The 20,057-nt window shown below is 45.4% G+C and overlaps 1 protein-coding gene and 1 pseudogene across 1 annotated transcript in view; both read right to left on the bottom strand.

Moving 5' to 3' along the window:
• The window catches only part of ASAP2 (ArfGAP with SH3 domain, ankyrin repeat and PH domain 2), a 168,339-nt gene that overhangs the window by 100,773 nt on the left and 47,509 nt on the right, over window positions 1-20,057 (bottom strand). The window contains exon 2 of the mRNA XM_088026308.1: window positions 9,953-10,025. Coding sequence (XP_087882434.1) covers window positions 9,953-10,025 — 73 coding nt within the window. The remainder of the gene's footprint in view (window positions 1-9,952; window positions 10,026-20,057) is intronic.
• On the bottom strand, window positions 2,981-3,442 carry LOC114206000 (large ribosomal subunit protein uL24 pseudogene; annotated as a pseudogene).

Below are 20,057 nucleotides of genomic sequence, written 5' to 3'. Positions count from 1 at the left end.
AATTCAGTTATAGAAGGCTTTCAGGTTTTCTCTGTGATAAAGCACTGGGACAATGCAATGAGCATCTTTGTGTATCTTCCCACATAAAGAGTTTTATTTCTCTTGATGTGAACCACCAAACTGCTTTCTAAAAATTCCTTGCCCTGGTTTTCAATGCCACAACAAAGTAGCAGAATACCAGTTTCATCCTACTCAGGCCAATCACTGGGATTACTATGATTTCGTTAGTTTCTCACGTAACAGGTAGAAAATCATGCCAGATATAGTACCTTCTTCATGCACAACAAAACATCACTTCCTAAACTACCGTACAGATTTCTTTTAAACTGCTCTATCCTAATTATATATCTATAACAGAAAAAATTCTCCATATTAATTTCAAGCTCTGTATTAATTTAACAGCCATATTCTAATTAGCATTGCAAATAAAGGGAGAAATACACATACAAAATTATTAAATTCTCATTTTCTTTCTTCTGTAAGGGGAAGATGGTAAGGGTTTATGGGAAAATTAGCATTTCTTTCTTTGTACTTCTCCTTTCAAGGAAATGACAATTACCCTAGGACATTCAGATCGAAGGTAAAGAAGATATCCCTCTTTTAGTAAGAGCTGCACCAAGTCTTGAAGATAGAGTAATTCTAGAGAAGTGAAAATGAAAGTTTTCCACTGCTTCCTTCTTGATAAAGATGAATTTTTCCACCCACTGATATGTCAAACAGCTAAAAAATGTTAGCTTCAACTTCCCAGTGCTGGGGAGGGGGAGAACACCTTTGGGCTCAGACAGAGCTTGGGATATTTTAAACTAATAAAAGTTTTGGAACAAATATAAACCGGATGTTTTTAAGAGGCCAGATAGCAGATTATGAGTGGGAAAAATTATTATAGAAACTGTTTCTCAACAAACAATTATAATAACAGCTTCTGCAAACCTGTACACAAGATGTTCTAAAAAATATATCTAGCTGGACGGTCATCTTTTTTGAAAAATGGGAGCAAATACCTGCTATTGTGTAAGAAAACTTGTTTTGTATCTGTGGGGGCATACATGATACCCTCTGGCTCAGGCCAATGTTTAAAGTCACATGTGCACATGTGTGCACAGTGTGTGCACAGGGGTGGGAGGTAGTATTCTCAAAGACCAGCAGCTTCAGCATCACCTGGGAACTTAGTCAATTAGTAAATACTAAGGCTCCATCCTGCACCTACTGAACCAGAAGCTCTAAAGGTGGAGCCGCTCAGCACCCCGTGTTTTAATAAGACCTCCAGGGGATTCTGGGGCACTCTGAAGTTTTAGAACCACTACCCTAATGCAGAGGTTGGCAAACTTTTTTCCTAAAAAGCCAGAGAGTAACTATTACAGGCTTTACAGGCCAAGAGGCAATATTGAGGTTACTGTGTAGGTACATAGTAAGATGGTAAAAACCAGCCTTAGCTCACCGGCTGTGAAAACACAGCTGGTGGCCGTAAGGCATCTCAAATCCCCCTCCTGCATCCGTCTCTACAAATCCTCACACAGCAAAGTACAGGAGTCGGCCGTAAACACACTGCTCACATCGAAAATGCTAAGTTTCTCTCCTACACGAAGAGGACAGTCTCAGAAATTGCAGCAGAAACATAACAACACACAAATGGAAATTCGGGGACACCGACGACGGATCTGCTGGCCTCTGTGTCAGCTGCTGCCATGCTTACCACGTGCCCTGAGCCACATCTGTCCCTTCTGTCTTGTTAGCTCAGTTAATCTTCACTAACAATATTTTAAAATATTAATATTCCCACCTCACATATGAAGAATCGGAAGCTCGGAAAGATTAAATAATTTTCCTATGGCAGGCTTTTTGAGGGGCACACAAACTTCTATTCCAGGCTTCTTAGGTTCTAATACGTATGTGCTCTTTATCCTAAACTACACTGCCTCCAAGAATTAGTCACTGACCTCAAGGGCTTGCCATCTAATTGAGGAGCAAAGATCAACAGACATAAACCTGTTCAAGAATAATAAAGAACAATATTTAATGAGTAAATAGGGCCTGCATATTAGGTTCTCTTTCATTTCTGGCAGAAGAAAAGAGTCAAAACAGATTCAACTGCAAAACTCGGAATTTAGAGGTGAGGTGTGGAAGGCAGAATAATGTCCCCTCCTGCCCCAAGGACGTGCACATCTTGACGCCTGGACCCTGTGAAGATGTTCTGCTACCTGACAAATGGGAATTGAGGTTGCACATGAAATTCAAGTCATTAATCAGCTGAATGTGAGATGGGGAGGTTATCCTGGATCATTGGGGTCGGGCCCAGTGCGAACGCAGGATCCTTACCTGTGCAAGAGGGAGGCAGAGAGACACAGTCTGCTATGGACAAAATGGTGTCATGCTCCCCATCCTTCACTATCCCCCAGTGTGACAGTATGTGGAGGGAGGCCTTCTGGGAGATAATAAGGTTTAGATGAGATCACAAGGGTGGGGCTCTCAGGATGGGAGAAGTGCTCTTACAAGAAGAGATGCCCAAAAGCCTACTCTCCACCATGAGAGAACACGGTGAGAAGGCAGCCATCTATCTGCAAGCCAGGGAGAGAGCGTCACCACAACCCAGCCATGCTGACACCCTGGCCTCGGGCTTCCAGCCTCCAGAACCATGAGACACAAATGTCCGTGGATTAAGCCACCCGGTCTGGGTATTTTGTTATCACAGCCTGTACAGAATAAGACAGAGTCACAGTGACAGGAGTGTGAGAAAGACTCTACCAGCCATGACTGGCTTCGAAGATGACAGGCCACAAATCAAGGATGCAGTTGACCTCTAGCAGCCGGAAAAGGCAAGGAAGCACTCTCCCCTGGACCTACAGGAAGGAGGTTTGCCAACACCATCATCTTAGCCCCATGAGACCCATCTCGGACTTGGGGTCTCCAAAGCCACAAGACAAATTTGTCCGTTTCTTTTTCATTTTAACAGTTTTTATTGAAAGTCCTATATAAGATTACTTTATTCCTGCATCTTCTCAATTGTCTCCTCCTTATATTTGCCCTTTGCCTTTCCTACTTGGCAAGATTTGACTTTCCATCTCAGGATCGTTTTGTGGTCCTTGTCCAGTTTTGGTCTAGTGATAACCACCTCACCAGGGCGAATACCCACATGGACAGCTGCACCATGTGCCTTCACCTGCCGGATGTACTCACTCAGTGCAGATGCCATAGGTCTTCCTGTAAACCTAGACTACTCTGCCAATCTGCACAACCTTTGGGGCATCCTCGCACAACCTGGACTCCATCATGCTTTCAGATGGGCATGGCTCCAACACTGTACTTGTCTCAGCTCTTTGGAAAGAGAGGAAGACATAATCTTCCTGCAAATGTGGGAGAACGCATTGAAATGCCTTTCACAGTTCTTGCTCTGGTCAGAAGTCACAAAGGGATTAAACTTCATTTTGGCCGCTGGGGCTTCAGTGATGGCCGCAAAGGGGAAGAAATGAATTTGTCATTTTAAGGCATTTGGTTTATGGTAAGTTGTCACAACAGCCACAGAAAACTAACATAAGAGAGTAAAGAAGGTTAACATCTTCAACAGGGGCCCGGGACAGGAGGGCGTGTGTCCAGACCAGGAGTGGGGCTGGACGGGAGTGTAGAGAGACAGATACACGCGCAGAAGCAGGCAGAAGTCAGCCTGCCTGGGACAGAGAGACACTGGGGACAGTGAGAGGTCAGACGGGGCCATGACAAATCAGGAAGGCAGGCAGGAAAGTCCCAGAAATTAAGGAACTCAAGACAGGAAAAGTATGTAGCAGTATAAGGGATGAATGGTGGATTCTTTCTGTTGTTCTTTTAATTATACATGAAATAAGTGCTCTTCCTAGGCAGGAGCTGCCTTAGGACATTAAACACGCTCATGATCAAACCACACGGGCCTCCTCTTAGAACTAACTGCCCTCAGAGACAGAATGAGTGTGCACTTACAATGCTCCAGACCAACTATGGTCGCCTGCAGCTAATCCCTTCCTGAATATGCCCCACTGATTTCTGGTGTCTAGTTCTAAAAAAATTCTAAAGTTCTAAAAAAATTTCACCTATCCTCACACTCCTCTACCAAAAATATTCAAAAGAATGTGCTACTAAAGGCAGTTCTAGAGAAGAGTTCCAAAACTGTTGTGAATGGTGTCAGCAACATCACAGGAAAAGGTATGGGTTTCCTCTAGAAGTCACCAAAGAAGGTGAATTCTTTGAAGTAGACAACACTGCTCTGAAATAAAGACTTCAGGATCAGTATTCTGACTTCAAAATAATTCAGACTCATGGCCTCATAATAACTGAAACTTGGCATGATCTATCAGATGGGTGAAAGATGACAGAAATAGGAGCCCCCCCACCAAAGGGCTCACTAACGGTCAGCCTGCTGTGTGGAGCCTCAGGAAGGACACAGGCTGGGTGTCCGAAGTGCAATGCTAAAATTCCAGAACCAGCTTCTCACTTCCTCAAGCCTCCGTTTCTTCTAATAAAGTGGCAAAACTCCCTTTCAGGCAGACAGAAGAGCAAGTGCAAAGGGAGAAGGCACAAAATGTGGCACACTGGGGAAACTGCACCTTATTTCCAAGAAGGGTCCTCTAGACAGGTAGCTGGGAGCCGGGGGTGCAAGGGGCTCGGTCTGCCTCTGGTGTTCTGCCGTGTTTACTGAGCCAAGGCTTATGTTGGATCGATGAAGGGAGGCAGTGGCAATATCATAAGCAAATAAATCTGGAGAAGGCTAAGACAGAGCTCCTCTCCTACTCCACAGGGGCAAGCTAAAGTCTCCAGCCAGTCCTGCAGGAATAGATACCTGCTTGCCTGTGCTTGACCCCAATTTCCCTACAATTCTACAGCCCACGCAGGCCTTCCTCACCTCTCCCAGGCTCTGGAACTCACCTTCACGAACGTCAAAGTGGGTAATGAGAAAATGCTGCAGACTTTTGAGCAGAGAAGTAACATCACTAGGCTGTATTTTAGGAAATGACTCTGGGGCAGGTAAAGGAAGGAGGTTTGTGGCACACACTCAACAATATAGGTCAGAAAGGCAGATGTGACACAAGTGTTACTAAATTTGTACAGGCTGGCTTCCTGACACCCATGTGTTTACAATACCTTCCTCTACGCTTGCTTGTTTAAAGCTACATGCTGGGGAACTGGGCTAGCCTACAGGGACACACAGGTCCTTCTCAGCACTGGCCGCAGTCAACGTGGCCAACACCTGCACGAGAAGCAGTCCTTCATTTTTATTTCTGATCAGAACAGCTTTCCTGGGGCGCCTGGGTGGCTCAGTCGTTGGGCGTCTGCCTTCGGCTCAGGTCATGATCCCGGGGTCCTGGGATTGAGCCCCACATCGGGCTCCCTGCTCAGCGGGAAGCCTGCTTCTCCCTCTCCCACTCCCCCTGCTTGTGTTCCCTCTCTCGCTGTGTCTCTGTCAAACAAATAAAATCTTAAAAAAAAAAAAAAAGCCTTCTCGACAGAGGACTTTAAAATCACTCTTGAACCTCATCAGAATACAAAATATTCCCCCTTTTAAACTAGCCTTAAAGCAGAAACTCAAAAGCCCAAGTGAACACAGTTAAAAAAAAAAAAAAACTCTTGAGAAACTTTTTGAAATCTATTGTTTGTCAAAAGAACTAAGCATCGGGCACCTGGGTGGCTCAGTCGGTTAAGCGACTGCCTTCGGCTCAGGTCATGATCCTGGAGTCCCGGGATCGAGTCCCGCATCGGGCTCCCTGCTCGGCAGGGAGTCTGCTTCTCCCTCTGACCCTCTTCCCTCTCGTGCTCTCTATCTCTCATTCTCTCTCTCAAATAAATAAAATCTTTAAAAAAAAAAAAAAGAACTAAGCATCCATCTTTGGGTGATTTCTGGAAAGCTTGAAGAGAGTCAGTCAGTGCACCAGTCAGCCTGAAGACGTGGTGGCCTCGAAGCAGAGCGGGCCCTGCACACAGCCTGGGCCGGCAGGAAGCCGAGTTCCACAGAGCGGCCCAGGAACACATTTAGCCCTCTGATCTCAGGTGACTCATTTATAAAATGAGAACAGTTGGCTGTAAAGATCAGCATAATGCACAGAGAGCACAAGGTTTGTAATAAGCGTCCAAAAACCTACAAACAATCATTATTCCTCCCTGCCCCTTCCCCACTTATCTAGGAAAGAGCTGGAGACAGGTGACCACCTTCTTGGATAGTCTAACATTTGTTTCAGCAAAGCTCAGTGTTGAGTGAAGAGTTTTATACTGTTTGATATTTCCTTTTAAATAAAAAACTTTCCTACATAGGTTTACTTCCAGTTAGGTGTTACTCGATGAAAACTAATTCTACTTCCTTCTTTCATAAAGTCAGTAGTTGCCAGGTAATCCATGTTTATGTACTTGCAAGCTAAGCATGGTGGCGGTTTCTGGTTTTGTTTTGTTTTTTAAAAACTGTAGAGGACTCTGAGGGCACCAGGGTGGCTCAGTCTGTTGGGCATCCGACTCTTGACCTCAGCCCAGGTCATCATCCCAGGGTCATGGGGCTGATCCCTGCACTGGGCTCCATGCTGAGGGGGAAGTCGGCTTGAGAGTCTCTCCCTCCCTTTCCCACTGCCTCTCCCCCTGCCTCTCTCCCTCAAATAAATAAATACAGTCTTAAAAAAAACAACAAAAAACAAAATTGTAGAAGACTCTGAAGAACATCTAGTTGAAGGTTGCAACCTTGGCACTACGGACATTTGGGCCCAGTTAATTCTTTGTTGGGAGCTCTCCTGTGCTTTGTAGGATCTTTAGCAGCATCCCTGGCCTTGACCCATGAGGTGCCCAAATATGTGCACACACCCACACACACACGCACGCACACACCTCTCGGTTGTTAGTAACCACACTGCGGGGAGCAAAATCACCCTGGTTGAGAACCACTGATGTGCATTCTAACCCAACTGGATTATTTCAGAGACAAGGGAACCAAGGCTAAAACATGCTAAGCGATTCGCTCCAGGGTAAAACAGCCAACACCACAAACTCCAAAAAGCTTTCGAACTCAGTCGGGACAAGCTCAGTCACGAACAACTTAAGTCCCTCCCACCTCTTCTCTGCTTTCCTGAACTTCTTTCATGTTCATCTGGAACTTAACCATAAACAACTTAATACCTGTCTAATCATTTTAACATCAATACATTACAATATATAAAATATGGAAAATGAAGGGGGGAAAATATAAAGTCAAAACACCAAAACAATCATTTTTTAGCATACTGCCCTCAAATCTTTTTTCCTATATATATGCTCATTCCCCTCTTGGTAAATTTTTGATTTTCTCTTTATCCCTGAGGTCAAGATAGTAGGCTACGTCCTGAGATATGTACACATATCCACCCATAAACACACACAGACGCAGACATATGCACATACATACCACACACACTGTGTGTATGTACATTCACATGTGTGTTTATAATCTGTTTTCCTTAGAATTCAGTGCACTCTCTCAATCTGAGATCTTATTTTATCTTTTATAGGGAGGCAGGGTGAAGGAACAAAGGGAAAGGGAGAGAATCTTAAGCAGGCTCCATGCCCAGCGTGGAGCCCAACACGGGGCTTGATCCCATGACCCTGAGATCACGATCTGAGCAGAAATCAAAGAGTTGGATGCTCAACTGACTGAGCCACCCAGGTGCCCCTCAACCCGAGATCTCAAATCTTTCTTTAGTTCTGAGAATTTGTCAGCCATTACTTTTTTAAAACTTTCCCCTTTTCCATTTTTTTCCCCTCTTCTACAAGTCCTTTTGGGTGGATGCTAATACTGACCACTCTGAATCTGTTTTCTGTGGCTCTTGATTTTTACTTTACACTGTCCATTCCTTTAACTCACGTTCCAGCAACAAGGGGCCTCACCAATCCCCTCTCCTATGTGTGCAGCCTGCCATTTAGCAAATTTTAGTTTTTATTTCAACAATGATATGTTTTTCTATCTTCACACCTTTTACTGGTTCTTTTTCACTAGTACCTTTTCTGGTCCCAGTAATTAAATACCTCCCTTACCTTTTTAAGGATGTTAATCATACATATGCTCTTATTTTAGAGTCCTGTTCTGATTGCCCTATTAATTTAGTTTCCTCGAGTGTAAGCTCTTTACTTTCTTGATTGGAGGCCCATCAAATGTAAGGCTAGTCTTAATAGCATTTTTGAGCACGCAGAAGTGTCTCATTTTGATGAAGTCTGATTTAACCACTTTTTTCTTTTACGCTATTGCCTTCTGTGTCCTTTCCAAGGAGCCTTGCCTGCCCCGTGTTGTAAAGATGTTCTCCTATGTGTTCTTCAAGAAGCTTTTTAGTTTTAGTTTTTAAATTTGAATCTATGAGCCATTTCTAAGTACTGTTTGTGTAGGGTGGGAGAGAGGGCTGTACTTCTTTTGTTCTGCTGGAAAGATCCAGCTGTTCTGGTATCATGTGCTAGAAACCCCTTCGTCTCCCCATGGGACTGCCTCGGCAACTGTGCTTACAGTCAGACACCTCTCAGTGATGGTCTATTTCTAGACTGTCTTTTGTTCCAGTCACCTCTTTGTTGGCCCCCCCAGCTAGCAACACAGTGTAGACCATTACTGGCTCACAAGACTTGAAGTCAGATGGTTTAAGTTCTCCCAACTTGTTTCTGCCCCAAGATTGCTTGGGATCGTCCAGGTCCTGTGTGTTTCCATATAAGTTTTAGAATCAGTTTGTCAATTTCTCCGGCTAGAATTCTGATTAGGACTGTGGTGCATCTTGAGATCAATCTGGGGAGAATAGACATCATGACTACATCGAGTCTTCCAACCCACATACATCATATACCTCCCCATTTATTTAGGTCTTTAATTCTTTCAGTGGTGTTTTATAGTTTTCAATATAGAGTTCTTGCGTATCTTTTGTTAAATCTGTTCCTAAATATACTAGCCATTCTTGACTGTAATACCACCTTTGTACCTGAGATTTCCTACTGGCCTCTTCATAATCTTGGCTGGCACAGCCCTCCCTGGGGGAGGCAAACGCAGTTACTGACAGCAGCAGAACTAGCGTGGGGGTGGGGCTGGGCACAACAGGTACTTCCAGACCCTTCTCTGCCCCTCCCTCCTTCTAACCACCTGTGCCATTGCCTGTCCTTCTACTCCAGTTGCTACTGTCATCAAAGGGAACATCACAAGGGTAATCTGGTGGCCTGACTGCCTGTAGGCACAGAGCCTGGGCCCCCTCCTCCTCCCAGCCACCAGCCACGGGCAAAGGGGGTGTCTCTGCCATACTCGGCAGCAGTGTGCTCTCCCACAAGCCAGCCTTGCTCTCTGCAGTCCATCACCTGTTTCCACGGTCTCTGGGAGCTCTCACAACTTCTAGGCCTCCAAGCCTGCCACCGGCTTGCTTCTGAGATAAATGACAGAGTCACTTCATGACTTAAAAAAAATTCTTTTCTATCATCGGTAAGGTTTTGAGCAGGGGGCAGACCTGCCACATGTGTGCAACCTGAAATCTTTAAGTCAGAAAAAAGTTTATTAGTCTAGATCAGACATTACTTTGAATAGTTGATTGTGCTTTTGTTGTCATCCCAAACAAGAAAGGCAAGCATCAGATGAGATAAACGGAAGGGCCATTCTGACATGATTAATACACAAACCAAACAACAGAGGCAGGAATGAGGCCGGTGTCCTTGTCGATCCCTTAGACAAAGGTGGTGTGGTGGGAAACTCAGCTGCACTTCAGAGAACAGGAAGCAGCGCATGGGATAGTGGGAGGGTGGGGGTCGGGGGCAGCAGATGAAGTGCCATTCCAGAATTAGAGGCTTGACAAAACAAAACACACTTCTAAAAACTAAATATCCCAACTCAACTTTACAATTTGCATGCCTAGAAAAAAATGTTTGGTGGATTATTCATTAACGGTGATCACTATTACAGCATCAGTTTCTGCTAATGCAAGGATTTACACAAAGAAACCCCTAGGAAAGAATGCATACTCACCCAGCCCAGAGATATTTATTGCTTTCACGGATTTCTTCATTTTGTAAAGAACCATCCGGTCCACATCCAAAGCCTAGAATATAGAGAAGTGGTATTAGTGAGCTGTTTCTGGGGGACAAATCCTCAGTGTGGTGTGAAGATGGAGTCATCCCCAAAAACCAACGCCCTCTTGGATGCCTCATCCACATGAAGCACCTGAGCCACCTCTGCCCACACTGCACACTGGACGTCCGCCTCCTGCAGTGACAAGGGTTCTACCTCAGACCGACTCTACTTCCAACCAGTCTCAATTCTCCCCATGATCAAGCACGGCTCAGATTTGTGCGCATCTGCCAGGTGCTCCTTCCCAAGAGAGGCGAAGGACAGGGAGCAGGGGGAGGAGCAACGAGGGGGTGGTGAGGCAGATCAGCCACCAGTGTATCCCCACTCCGGCAAGACCTCCCTGCCCGGAGGCAGCAGGGTCCGTTAGGAGGCAAACCCACTCTGGATTTGCAAAGACCCAGACGTGAATTTGTTTGGGTTAGAAAGCATGTTCTTCTTAATCCTCTCCTAGCCTAGGCTTCTCTTCCAGAACCAGGGCGTAACAATATCTACTTTGCAAGGTTGAATGATTAATTAGACACACTTAAGTATTTAATATTCCTCTACTACACTCCATTTAATAGTACACTTTAAGAGATCAACCACCACATAGTAGTAGGATATGGCACCTACAGTGTCTAGCACATCGTAAGTGCTCAAGTAAGAACTGCTCAATAACTAATCAAGTCAGGAATTTTAAGTATAGCTCTGCTTTCATAAAAGTTACAGGGGTAAAATTTCCCTTTAACCCAATTCAACACCGCAGAAGAGCAATGTGTCACTTTCAGTTGGGACAGGAGGAAGAGAGCATGTGTGAACTGGGAGAGTGACACCTACCACAGGGTCACTGTAAACAAAGAACTGCAGGGGAAGCTGGACGCTGGACCTAGCCCAGTATCTGGTATACAGCGACACTCAATAACATCGTTACTACTCGTCGTGAGTTTTAATCATAAAAAATTGCAGTCGACTGTCATCAGAGACATAGCACACCACCTCAGAGCAACAGCAGAGTCCTTCATGTCCAGCCTTCCTGAATCACCTTTATTTTTTTTTAAGAGAAGACATGCAAGTGGGGGGTGGGGAGGCAGAGGGAGAAGGAGAGAGAAAATCTTAAGGAGGCTCCATGCCCAGAGTGGGGCTTAACCCAGGTGCCCCAGATGAATCACTTCTTGAATCCACTTTCAATATCAGCACCCTAAGTCTCATTCTAAAGCAACAATGCCTATTTTTTTTTGAAGATTTTATTATTTTAGAGAGAGAGAGAGAGCATGGGGAGGGGCAGAGGAGAAGGAGAGACAAATCTCAAGCAGACTCCCCACTAAGCGCGGAGCCCGAGGCGGGGCTCGATCTCACCACCCTGAGATCATGACCTGAGCGGAAACCAAGAGTCCGATGCTTAACCGACTGAGGCACCGAGGCGCCCCAGGAGAAGTGATATTTTAAAAAGCATTATTGGGGCACCTGGCTGGCTCAGCTGTAGAGCATACAACTCTGAATCTCAGGGTCATGAGTTCAAGCCCCACATTGGGTACAGAGTCTACTTGAAATTTAAAAAAAAAAAAAAAAAAGCCTTATTTTCTGACATACTGTAGGAAGGGGTAGGTAAGAATTGACATAAAGTCAAAATTTCTTATAGAGAACTAGCTTTTATTCCCCTAGGTCATCATTAGTCTGTTCTTGACCTTCCCTTGAGATAGGAAAAGGAATCTGGAAACAGAACATAACCCATGAAACTCACTGTTGAACTCTTTCTCTGGAAGTCTCATCAACTTTTACTCCCCAGTCTGCCCACCCAGCAAACAGTACCCTGCAGCTCGTGCGCCGACTTGCTGGGTTCTGCCAGTGACAGCAAGAAGACAGGATTTTTTCAGGGCTGTGTCAGAAACACTGGTTCCTGAAGCTTTATCGACCGTGTGTCAGAGAGTACAACTCTCACAAAGACACAAGTTCAATGACTCATCAAAGCTCTGGAAGGTCCCAATCCCCAGGTGAAAAACATATTTGATCTAATCAACATCTATTCCAGCACTTGGAGAGAATTTGGTCGGGAATTGCTAGAACAATTTCTGACCTGCATTCAAATAATTACACCTGCTCCTCCTCCTAAAGCTTCCCACAGACAGCAGAAGACACCAACACCAGCTCGGTTAGCCTACATGGAAACGTAAGTCAGCCAATATTCTCATGAAGCCCTTTCTGTGGGCTAGGAGGTGTGAAGGGAGAAATGTCACACACACACAGAGGAGAGAAACGCACCACACAAGTTCAAGGGGCCATGCCCCGACCCAGGACGCTAGTGCTTTTTCTGCACATCCTCAGAATGAGGCATCGACACTGTAGCAGCTTTAAAACCTCTTGGTGAACTGGCCCCCATTACTTCTCCAGCCCCACCTCCTGACCCCTTCCCCAACTGTACCCTAAGCTTCTGTCACAAGGAACTCCTGCAACTCCCCCCACTCCAACCTTCTTCCTCTTCTTTACTTCTGAGCACTGTGCACTATTCTCCCTGTCTCCTCTTGACCCTTGGGTTCAACTCCAATTCCAATTTTGCAAGCTGATTTAGAGACATGGCCTCCTCCTGAAAGCCTTCTCAGACAGATTGGTTATTCACCCGGACTTTTCCCGTAGCACCCTGTGCTTACTCCATAGTTCATCTGATAAAATTTACTGAGCACCTACTATGTGCTAAGTACTAATCCAGGTATTAGAGATACAACGGTGAGCAAAACAGGGCAATGCCCATGCCTGCTCAGAATTCACAATCTAGCAAGATAATGCCCTAAATAAACACAAAGCCAGAAGTCCAGGACTATCGTGTACCTGGCCTGCTTTTCTATTTGTCCTGCTCACCTTAAGACCCATGCTGCCTACTGGGGTACCGACAAGGCACACATGTCTATTGAACATGGACATATGGCCAGTGCCACACATTAAAATGATAATATTTTGGACATATTTGCTTAAATGTTTTAATAAAATTAACTTTATGTCTCTTTTTCCTTTTTTCAGTGGTCTTCTTTAAGGGCCGGAACTTGCTCATGGCTGTGTTGCCAGTGCCCAGCAGAGAGCTGACATACAACAGGACCAAAAAGCAGCTCAGTCAGTGCCCCTGAGACAAGAAAGGCAGGCAGGGACTCAAGAGGCTGGCAAGGGTGTCTGGCTGAGCCTGGAGAAAGCGGGCAGCTACCGAAGGCTTTGCCCCAGAGAAGGGAGAGCTGTACTTGAAGGTCACTCAGGCCCCAGCAGGAACAATGGATCTGAGCAGGCAGGAAGTAGATTCAGAAAAAGGATATCCAAAGGGGAAGGACCTGGCTGGGACCCATGATTGGGAAGCCACGTGGGATCGGTACAGGGCAGCAGACATTCTGGAAAAGTCGGTGAGTAGCCAGGGAGATCTATTCTGCCTCCTCAGCTGATGTTAGTTCTCCAGCCTCTGGCACCCTCAAGGATGACAGAGTAATCCACCCACAGGGGTTTGACTCAACTGTGCTGAGAAAAATGGGCACCGGAGTAGTCATCTATCTCAGTGTGGAAGGCCGACCACAGATGAAATATGCTTCATAATACCGCTGAACTCTGACAAATTTCCTCCCACATTATACTGTGGGGTACACCCCTCCCTGATCTCTTCCTGCATAAAAGTCTTGTAAAAATAGACCACCATATGGAATCTTCTACCTCTGTTATTAAAGAGGATGTGCTGTTTCCCAAACTCAGGGAAGAGAGGATAAACGATAACTGTTGCTTTTCCACAGTCTGTTAAGAGCCTGGAAATAAAGGTGAGGTAGGCGTAGAGGTTGAGTTTAAATTAAAACTGAAAGAGAGAAAAGCAATTACCTCCCCACTCAGAAACACACCCTTCATTATGGTGCATATTTACAGATAATTAAGGTGAAACTTGGTCAGGAGAAGTTAGAATGATTAAGACTGAGTGCTAGAAAAAGTCTTTTGTCGATTACATATAAGAACAGCCCCAATTCTAAAACAACAACAAAATAACAAAACTTGAGAGCCTCAAGAAGACAAAGGGGTCCACTGATCCGGGCTAAGATTCCTAAGAGCCTGGGCACTCACCCACACTCTCCTCTCCCCAGATCTACCCAAGCTTAAAAGAAGGAAAAAGACCTGCAGTCTTGGCCAGAATGTGTGTGTAAAAATTATAAACACAAGCAAAAACTGAACAGCCAATATGGACCTAAGCGGGAACACGGCTCAACAGCTAAAGTCTGGCCAAACCGCATTAATTCTGATGACCTACACTGAAGCTGACCTTTAGTTTATAAAACAAGTTTCACAGAGTCAATTTATCACATAAACAAGACTGAAGGGATGTGTCTCCGATATTTTAGAGGAAAATAAACAACTGTGTCCAACCACTCCAAAAGCATCTCTTGTGACCCCTGAACCATTACACAAACGGCCCCGGTTCTGATTTATTCCTGCAAGCAACTCCCCACAGTCTTGGCAGCTTGTCCACGGACCGTGGCTCCCAGGAGGCCTGCAGCCAGCGAAAGGAAAGCCCCCCAGGAGGCTTTTGCTCTCCCCTCCTCAGACCTGTGCCATCCAACAGGGAAGCCGCTAGCCATGTGGGAACATGGAAAATAAAATTAATTAAAATGTAGTGAAATAAAAAATCCAGCTCCTCGTGTCTCACCACCTTTCTTAGGAGCCTTAGCCACACAACAATATCCTGTTTCTAAACACGCCACCCCCTTTATGCTCTTCCTCTGTACCTGCAGACCCCTCTGTGCGCCATCCCCGAGGACAGTCCCATAAGGCACTGGCATTATCTGGGGGGGAGGGTCCCCTCCTCTTCCTCACCCCGCCCTGGGCTCGGCCCAGAGGTGACTGTGTGACACACCTGTCCCCCTTCAGAGGGCTGAAGTTATTAGTCTTTGTTCCCAGAGCCTACAGATGTCCATCCTGGCATGGAGGCACCTGCCTCCTGATGCTGGACGGTGGGGGCCAGGTCCACAGTCTGTCTGAGGCGCTGAGTCGGGAGCAGGTGGGCACCTGCCGGGGGGCTGGTTTTTGCGAGGCCATGAGCTAAGGACCTGCACAGATGAACTTTTACAATTGATATGGCGATGAGGCAAAGGGGAATAGTAGCTTTGAACCCCAATGCAGAAATGTTCCCAGAAAGAATTCCCTGATTCTGATTAGTAGACCGGCATTATCAAAAAACTGTACTTCAACTATTTTTGTAAGAATGTAAATACTCAGCAAATTTGACTACCAGGTGCCCTGATTAGTGAGTAAATAGTATTTGCTAAGCCGATCTCTATACTTTAATAAAATAGGTTTAATGTTGTGTAGAAGGAGAAACTTAAAAAAAAAAAAACTACTTCATCCAGTATTATATTTTGAACTTTGTTAAAAAAAATTATGGAAATTTATTTTCTCTCTTATAATGTAAGTACCTATATAATACCTTCCATTTTGTCTCTAGGCCTACAGAGCCTAAAATAGTCACATCTGGCCCTGAGGATTCACACAGAGGTTTCTCCGGCGCTATCGGCCGTCCCAGTCTCCTCTTTGCACAGCACCAGTTTGGTTGCCAGCAATTCAAGCCAGCAAGGGTAGGACAGGGCTGGCTTCATTCTTGGAACCCAAAGATGCTACCTGGAGGAAGAGTAAATAACAGACCACAGGCCTCCCCCCGTTGGGCCACCTGGGAGTCCTGTTCCACTCTCCTGTCCCAGCTCCTCTCCCTCGCTCCTTTTATGAAAGGCTAACCTGAGAGGAAAGGACATTTTTGAAAGACACAGACCAAATAACAAAACAAAGCAACACCCAGATCTGGTGGCTTTGCCCAAGGATGGCTTTGCCAAGGAAGAGCCATGCAAACATTCAGATGGCAGCTCTAGCTCATTACACGTTTCACTTTACTTAAAAGTAACACAAAACATTAATGACAGTGTCAAATATTTCCAGAGGCCTTCTGGGAAGCACAGAAATACACCGTGGCCTGCAGGCTCAGTTTAAAGCCAGAGTAATAATGGATCTACCTCCTCCCGGGAATAAAGTAGAGGCCTGGAGAACAGCAGGTGTCACAAAGAATTACGATCAAATAAATATCCAAGCTAAATCTAGCTGTGTAAGACGTATACATAAGGGCACACTTGCTATTCTCTAATAAAACTGAAGTTACTCACAGGACATACATATCTGCACCAGAAGACAAGGGTGTTCATGGCACTCTTCGAAATAGCTGAAAACTGGACAAACCCGAATCCCTGTTAATGGTAAAATGGATGAACTGTGGCATGGACACGGACAAACTTTACCCACTCAGAACATAAAGGAATTTCACAAAAATGTGAAGTGAAAGCAGCAATTTGCAGAAGTATACATGCAGTATACTACCATAAAAGTCTAAAGAAATAGGAAAAACTGGATTATATTATGTTTAGGGATGTATAACGTTGCTGATAAAACTACAAAGAGAAGGGAGGAGATGTCTATCGCACAGCTGGGCGGGCAGCTACTCTGAGGGTGTTGACAGGAAGGCAGGCGAGTGCTCTCTGAATGCTGACCGTGACCAGGAAGGACAGGTGATGGCTGAATGAGGGTCTGTTCATAATCATTCTTTTTTTTTTTAAGATTTTATTTATTTATTTGACAGAGAGAGACACAGCGAGAGAGGGAACACAAGCAGGGGGAGTGGGAGAGGGAGAAGCAGGCTTCCCGCGGAGCAGGGAGCCCAATGCGGGGCTCGATCCCGGACCCTGGGATCAGGACCTGAGCCGAAGGCAGACGCTTAATGACTGAGCCACCCAGGCGCCCCCATAATCATTCTTTAATATAGTATATTTCCTTATGTGTGTGTGTATGTGTGCATGTACGTGTGTGTGTGTGTATACACATATATGATATGCTCATTTGAATAAAAATAAATTTAAAGCCTTCTTTATGGAAAAGAAATTAAGATCAACCAGAGTTTGGGGGCAGAGCCAGAAAGGCTGCCAAAATGAAAGTACCTCACAAGGGTAATTTATTAGCTCAGCATTTTGGTCACACACAATGAGTGAAAGGAACTTAGAGGTCTAGTCCCACTTCCAAGATATACGAGTGCAGGTGACATAAGTCAGTAAGCTGGAGACAGACGCCAGGTTTGCCAATTTCTAAAGCAGGCAATGCTTGAGGACAGGCAAACAGAGGATACCCATCTTTCATTTTTCTCCAACATGTTGTTCTTATTCCTCAGAATGTCTCGGATTCCGTGCCCATCTACCATAACCAGGCTGGTAGCTCAGTGGGCATCTATTCAGAGGACAGCCAGCCCCCTACCCCAACCGTCAACTAGACCTTGACCATGTCCTCAATCACAAGTACTAGCAACAGATGCATCCAAACCTAGGGGTGGGGAGGCCATCATCAGGGAGAGGGCACCAGCATGCCCAGCCCGTGTGCATGTGGCTGACCCTGACCCACGTGGGCATAAAGGACATGGAGAACAAAAAACAGTAAGGCAGCATTCAAAGATCAAAATGCAACAGACCTTTCTCAAAATACTATCTCGGAAAGTAGGAGAGTACAAGATGATTTACTGAACCAACTGAACACACACACACACACGCGCACACACACACACACACACACACACTGTAACCAAGAAATAAACTGTTATGGGGCGCCTGGGTGGCTCAGTCCTTAAGCCTTTGCCTTCGGCTCAGGTCACGATCTCAGGATCCTGGGATCGAGCCCCGCATCGGGCTCCCTGCTCCACGGGAAGCCTGCTTCTCCCTCTCCCACTCCCCCTGTTGTTTTCCCTCTCTTGCTGTCTCTCTTTCTGTCAAATAAATAAATAAAATCTTTAAAAAAAAAAAAAGAAATAAACTGTTATAAACTAGAAGACAAGCAAGTGTTGTATTATACATACAAACTGTGTATATATTAGATATAAGAAACAAATAATTTTTGCTGTCTCAGGGAAAGTTGGAGGGCTTTTTGGATTTTTCTACTTTTAAACTATCATCACCGTGAGTACATTATACTTGAAATTTTTTGAATTAAGGAAAACAAAAAGTACTTCAATATCCTACACTGTTACCTTTTACAGTTATTTTCAGATCAAGTAGGATACTGGATATTAACTTTGCGCACAAAAATGTGCCAAAGAAACTGATTAAACAATAAAGAAAAATACTCAAAATGGCATCTTTCCATACATAAATATATATGCAGAAAAAAAATCCTGGAAGACATGAATTTGGCACAGGGGTTCCATAAGAAGACAGAAAAGACCATGAAGGAAGGTTTCATTTTTTGGTACTGTTTGGTACTACAAAAATATATTTATGTGTGATTTGTATGGTTAAAAATAAATATGGAAGATAAACAGCTCTCCGGAATAAAAAGGAATGTCACTACCCCCACCTGGCTGGCTGAGAACATCAGAAACTGGACCCCAGGAAGCAAAGAACTCATAGAACATGAAAATCACTGGCATTCCTGGTCCAGTCCCAGTCCCGTCCCAGGACAGATAACTACAAACCAAAAGAACAAAGGCTCTGGGGGGTAGGGAAAGCTGAGGTTTGAAATACAAAACAGGGGCACCTGGCTGGCTCGGCTGGTGAAGCATGTGACTCCTGATCTCGGGGTCCTGAGTTCGAGCCCCACAGTGTGTGTGGAGATTATAAATAAATAAACTTTTAAAAAAATTAAATACAAAACTGGTGTCACCAAGCCACACCCTGACTTGGCAGCTGACAGTGCCATTGCCTGCTCTCGTCTTCTGGAAAGTAAGCTCGCCAGAGCAAGCAGAGGGTTTTGCCAGAGCCGTTCCTATCCTCTGTCCCAGTCCAATGGTACAAACACAACCCCATGGCCTCCCTCCCTTCCACACAGTTACTTCTACAAAGACATTCTTAGCAGGACTCTGAAAAGAACCCCAAATGCCCAACCAAGGAGAACAACCACACAATTAAATTCTGGGCAGTTGCTACCATGACCAAAATGGATGTGAAACTGTTCGGTGGAAGAAGAACACAGACCATATGAAAATGCCATGTTAACCAAAGGAGAGCCTCAAGGCTCGTCCAGCTTGAAGAATCAAGTCCCCACAAGCACTCCCATGAACGCTACCACTGGAGACGTCAGCCAGGAACGCAAGCTTTTCTAGATCACTCCCTTACAGAAACGGAAACAAAGGACAATGTATTCTAGCTTTATAAAAATGCTTCACATCCTGATTCCTACTTTGGGACAGAAAGAGCTTCTGGGAGATCTGGGAGAGTTGAAAAGAGAAAGGAGAATTTTGGCAAGGCAGCAGCAAAGAAAGGCGCTCCTAGTCTCTGTGGCCCTGGTGCCCCATTCCCAGAAGAGGGCCTGGCCTGAAGTCCCCACTGACACCTTCTACACTGCACTACTCAGCTCTGCTCCCTCGGATTGACTCAAGAGCCCAGATACGAGCAGGAAATGGGCCATCTCAGGGGAACAATGACAACCGAAACAGGGGACATCAGACTGGAAGGTGCCAGCACAGCACTGAAAGAAGTAGGAAGGGAAGGGGTGAGGCTATGCCCCGGGCCAGGCACTGGAGGCCTGGTGACACAGAAGCAGCGGGAGAGGCTGGGAAGGTGACCTTCAGTTGGGAGTGAGGTCAGCCTTCCACATCTGTCCCAGTTCCAGAAGACAATGTAATCACAAGCCAGGCTGATTTCCCCAGGAAACAGGGATCCAGCCACACGAACTCCACTTCAGTAACATAAACAGGAGAGAGGAGACGTGACAGAGCAGCTTTTTCTGAGCCCCACGTGCAGGCAAGGAGTACCAAGTGGGACTTTGCTTCCGGTGGCTCTGGAGGTCTGCCCAGACACCATCGTTCACACTCATTCTGTGGGTTCTGTCCCTAGCCTTGTGCCTTTTAGCCAACTGGGCCCTCGACAGGGGCCTTTCTGCTGTCAACCGGCTGCCACATTTGTGCTTTATGCATTCTTCCAGAAAGTACCTCTTCTAACTGAAACTACACTTTGGGTGATACCCACATTGGAAAGGGGAAAAACCATCACTCCATTCA

The sequence above is a fragment of the Eumetopias jubatus genome, unplaced genomic scaffold (assembly GCF_037043125.1).
Source record: "Eumetopias jubatus isolate StellerSeaLion01/CBP00866 unplaced genomic scaffold, mEumJub1_p1.0 scaffold_9, whole genome shotgun sequence".
NCBI classification, from domain to species: Eukaryota; Metazoa; Chordata; class Mammalia; order Carnivora; family Otariidae; genus Eumetopias; species Eumetopias jubatus.
Note: the sequence above shows the minus strand (reverse complement) of the source record. Positions and strands in the feature narration are given on the sequence as shown.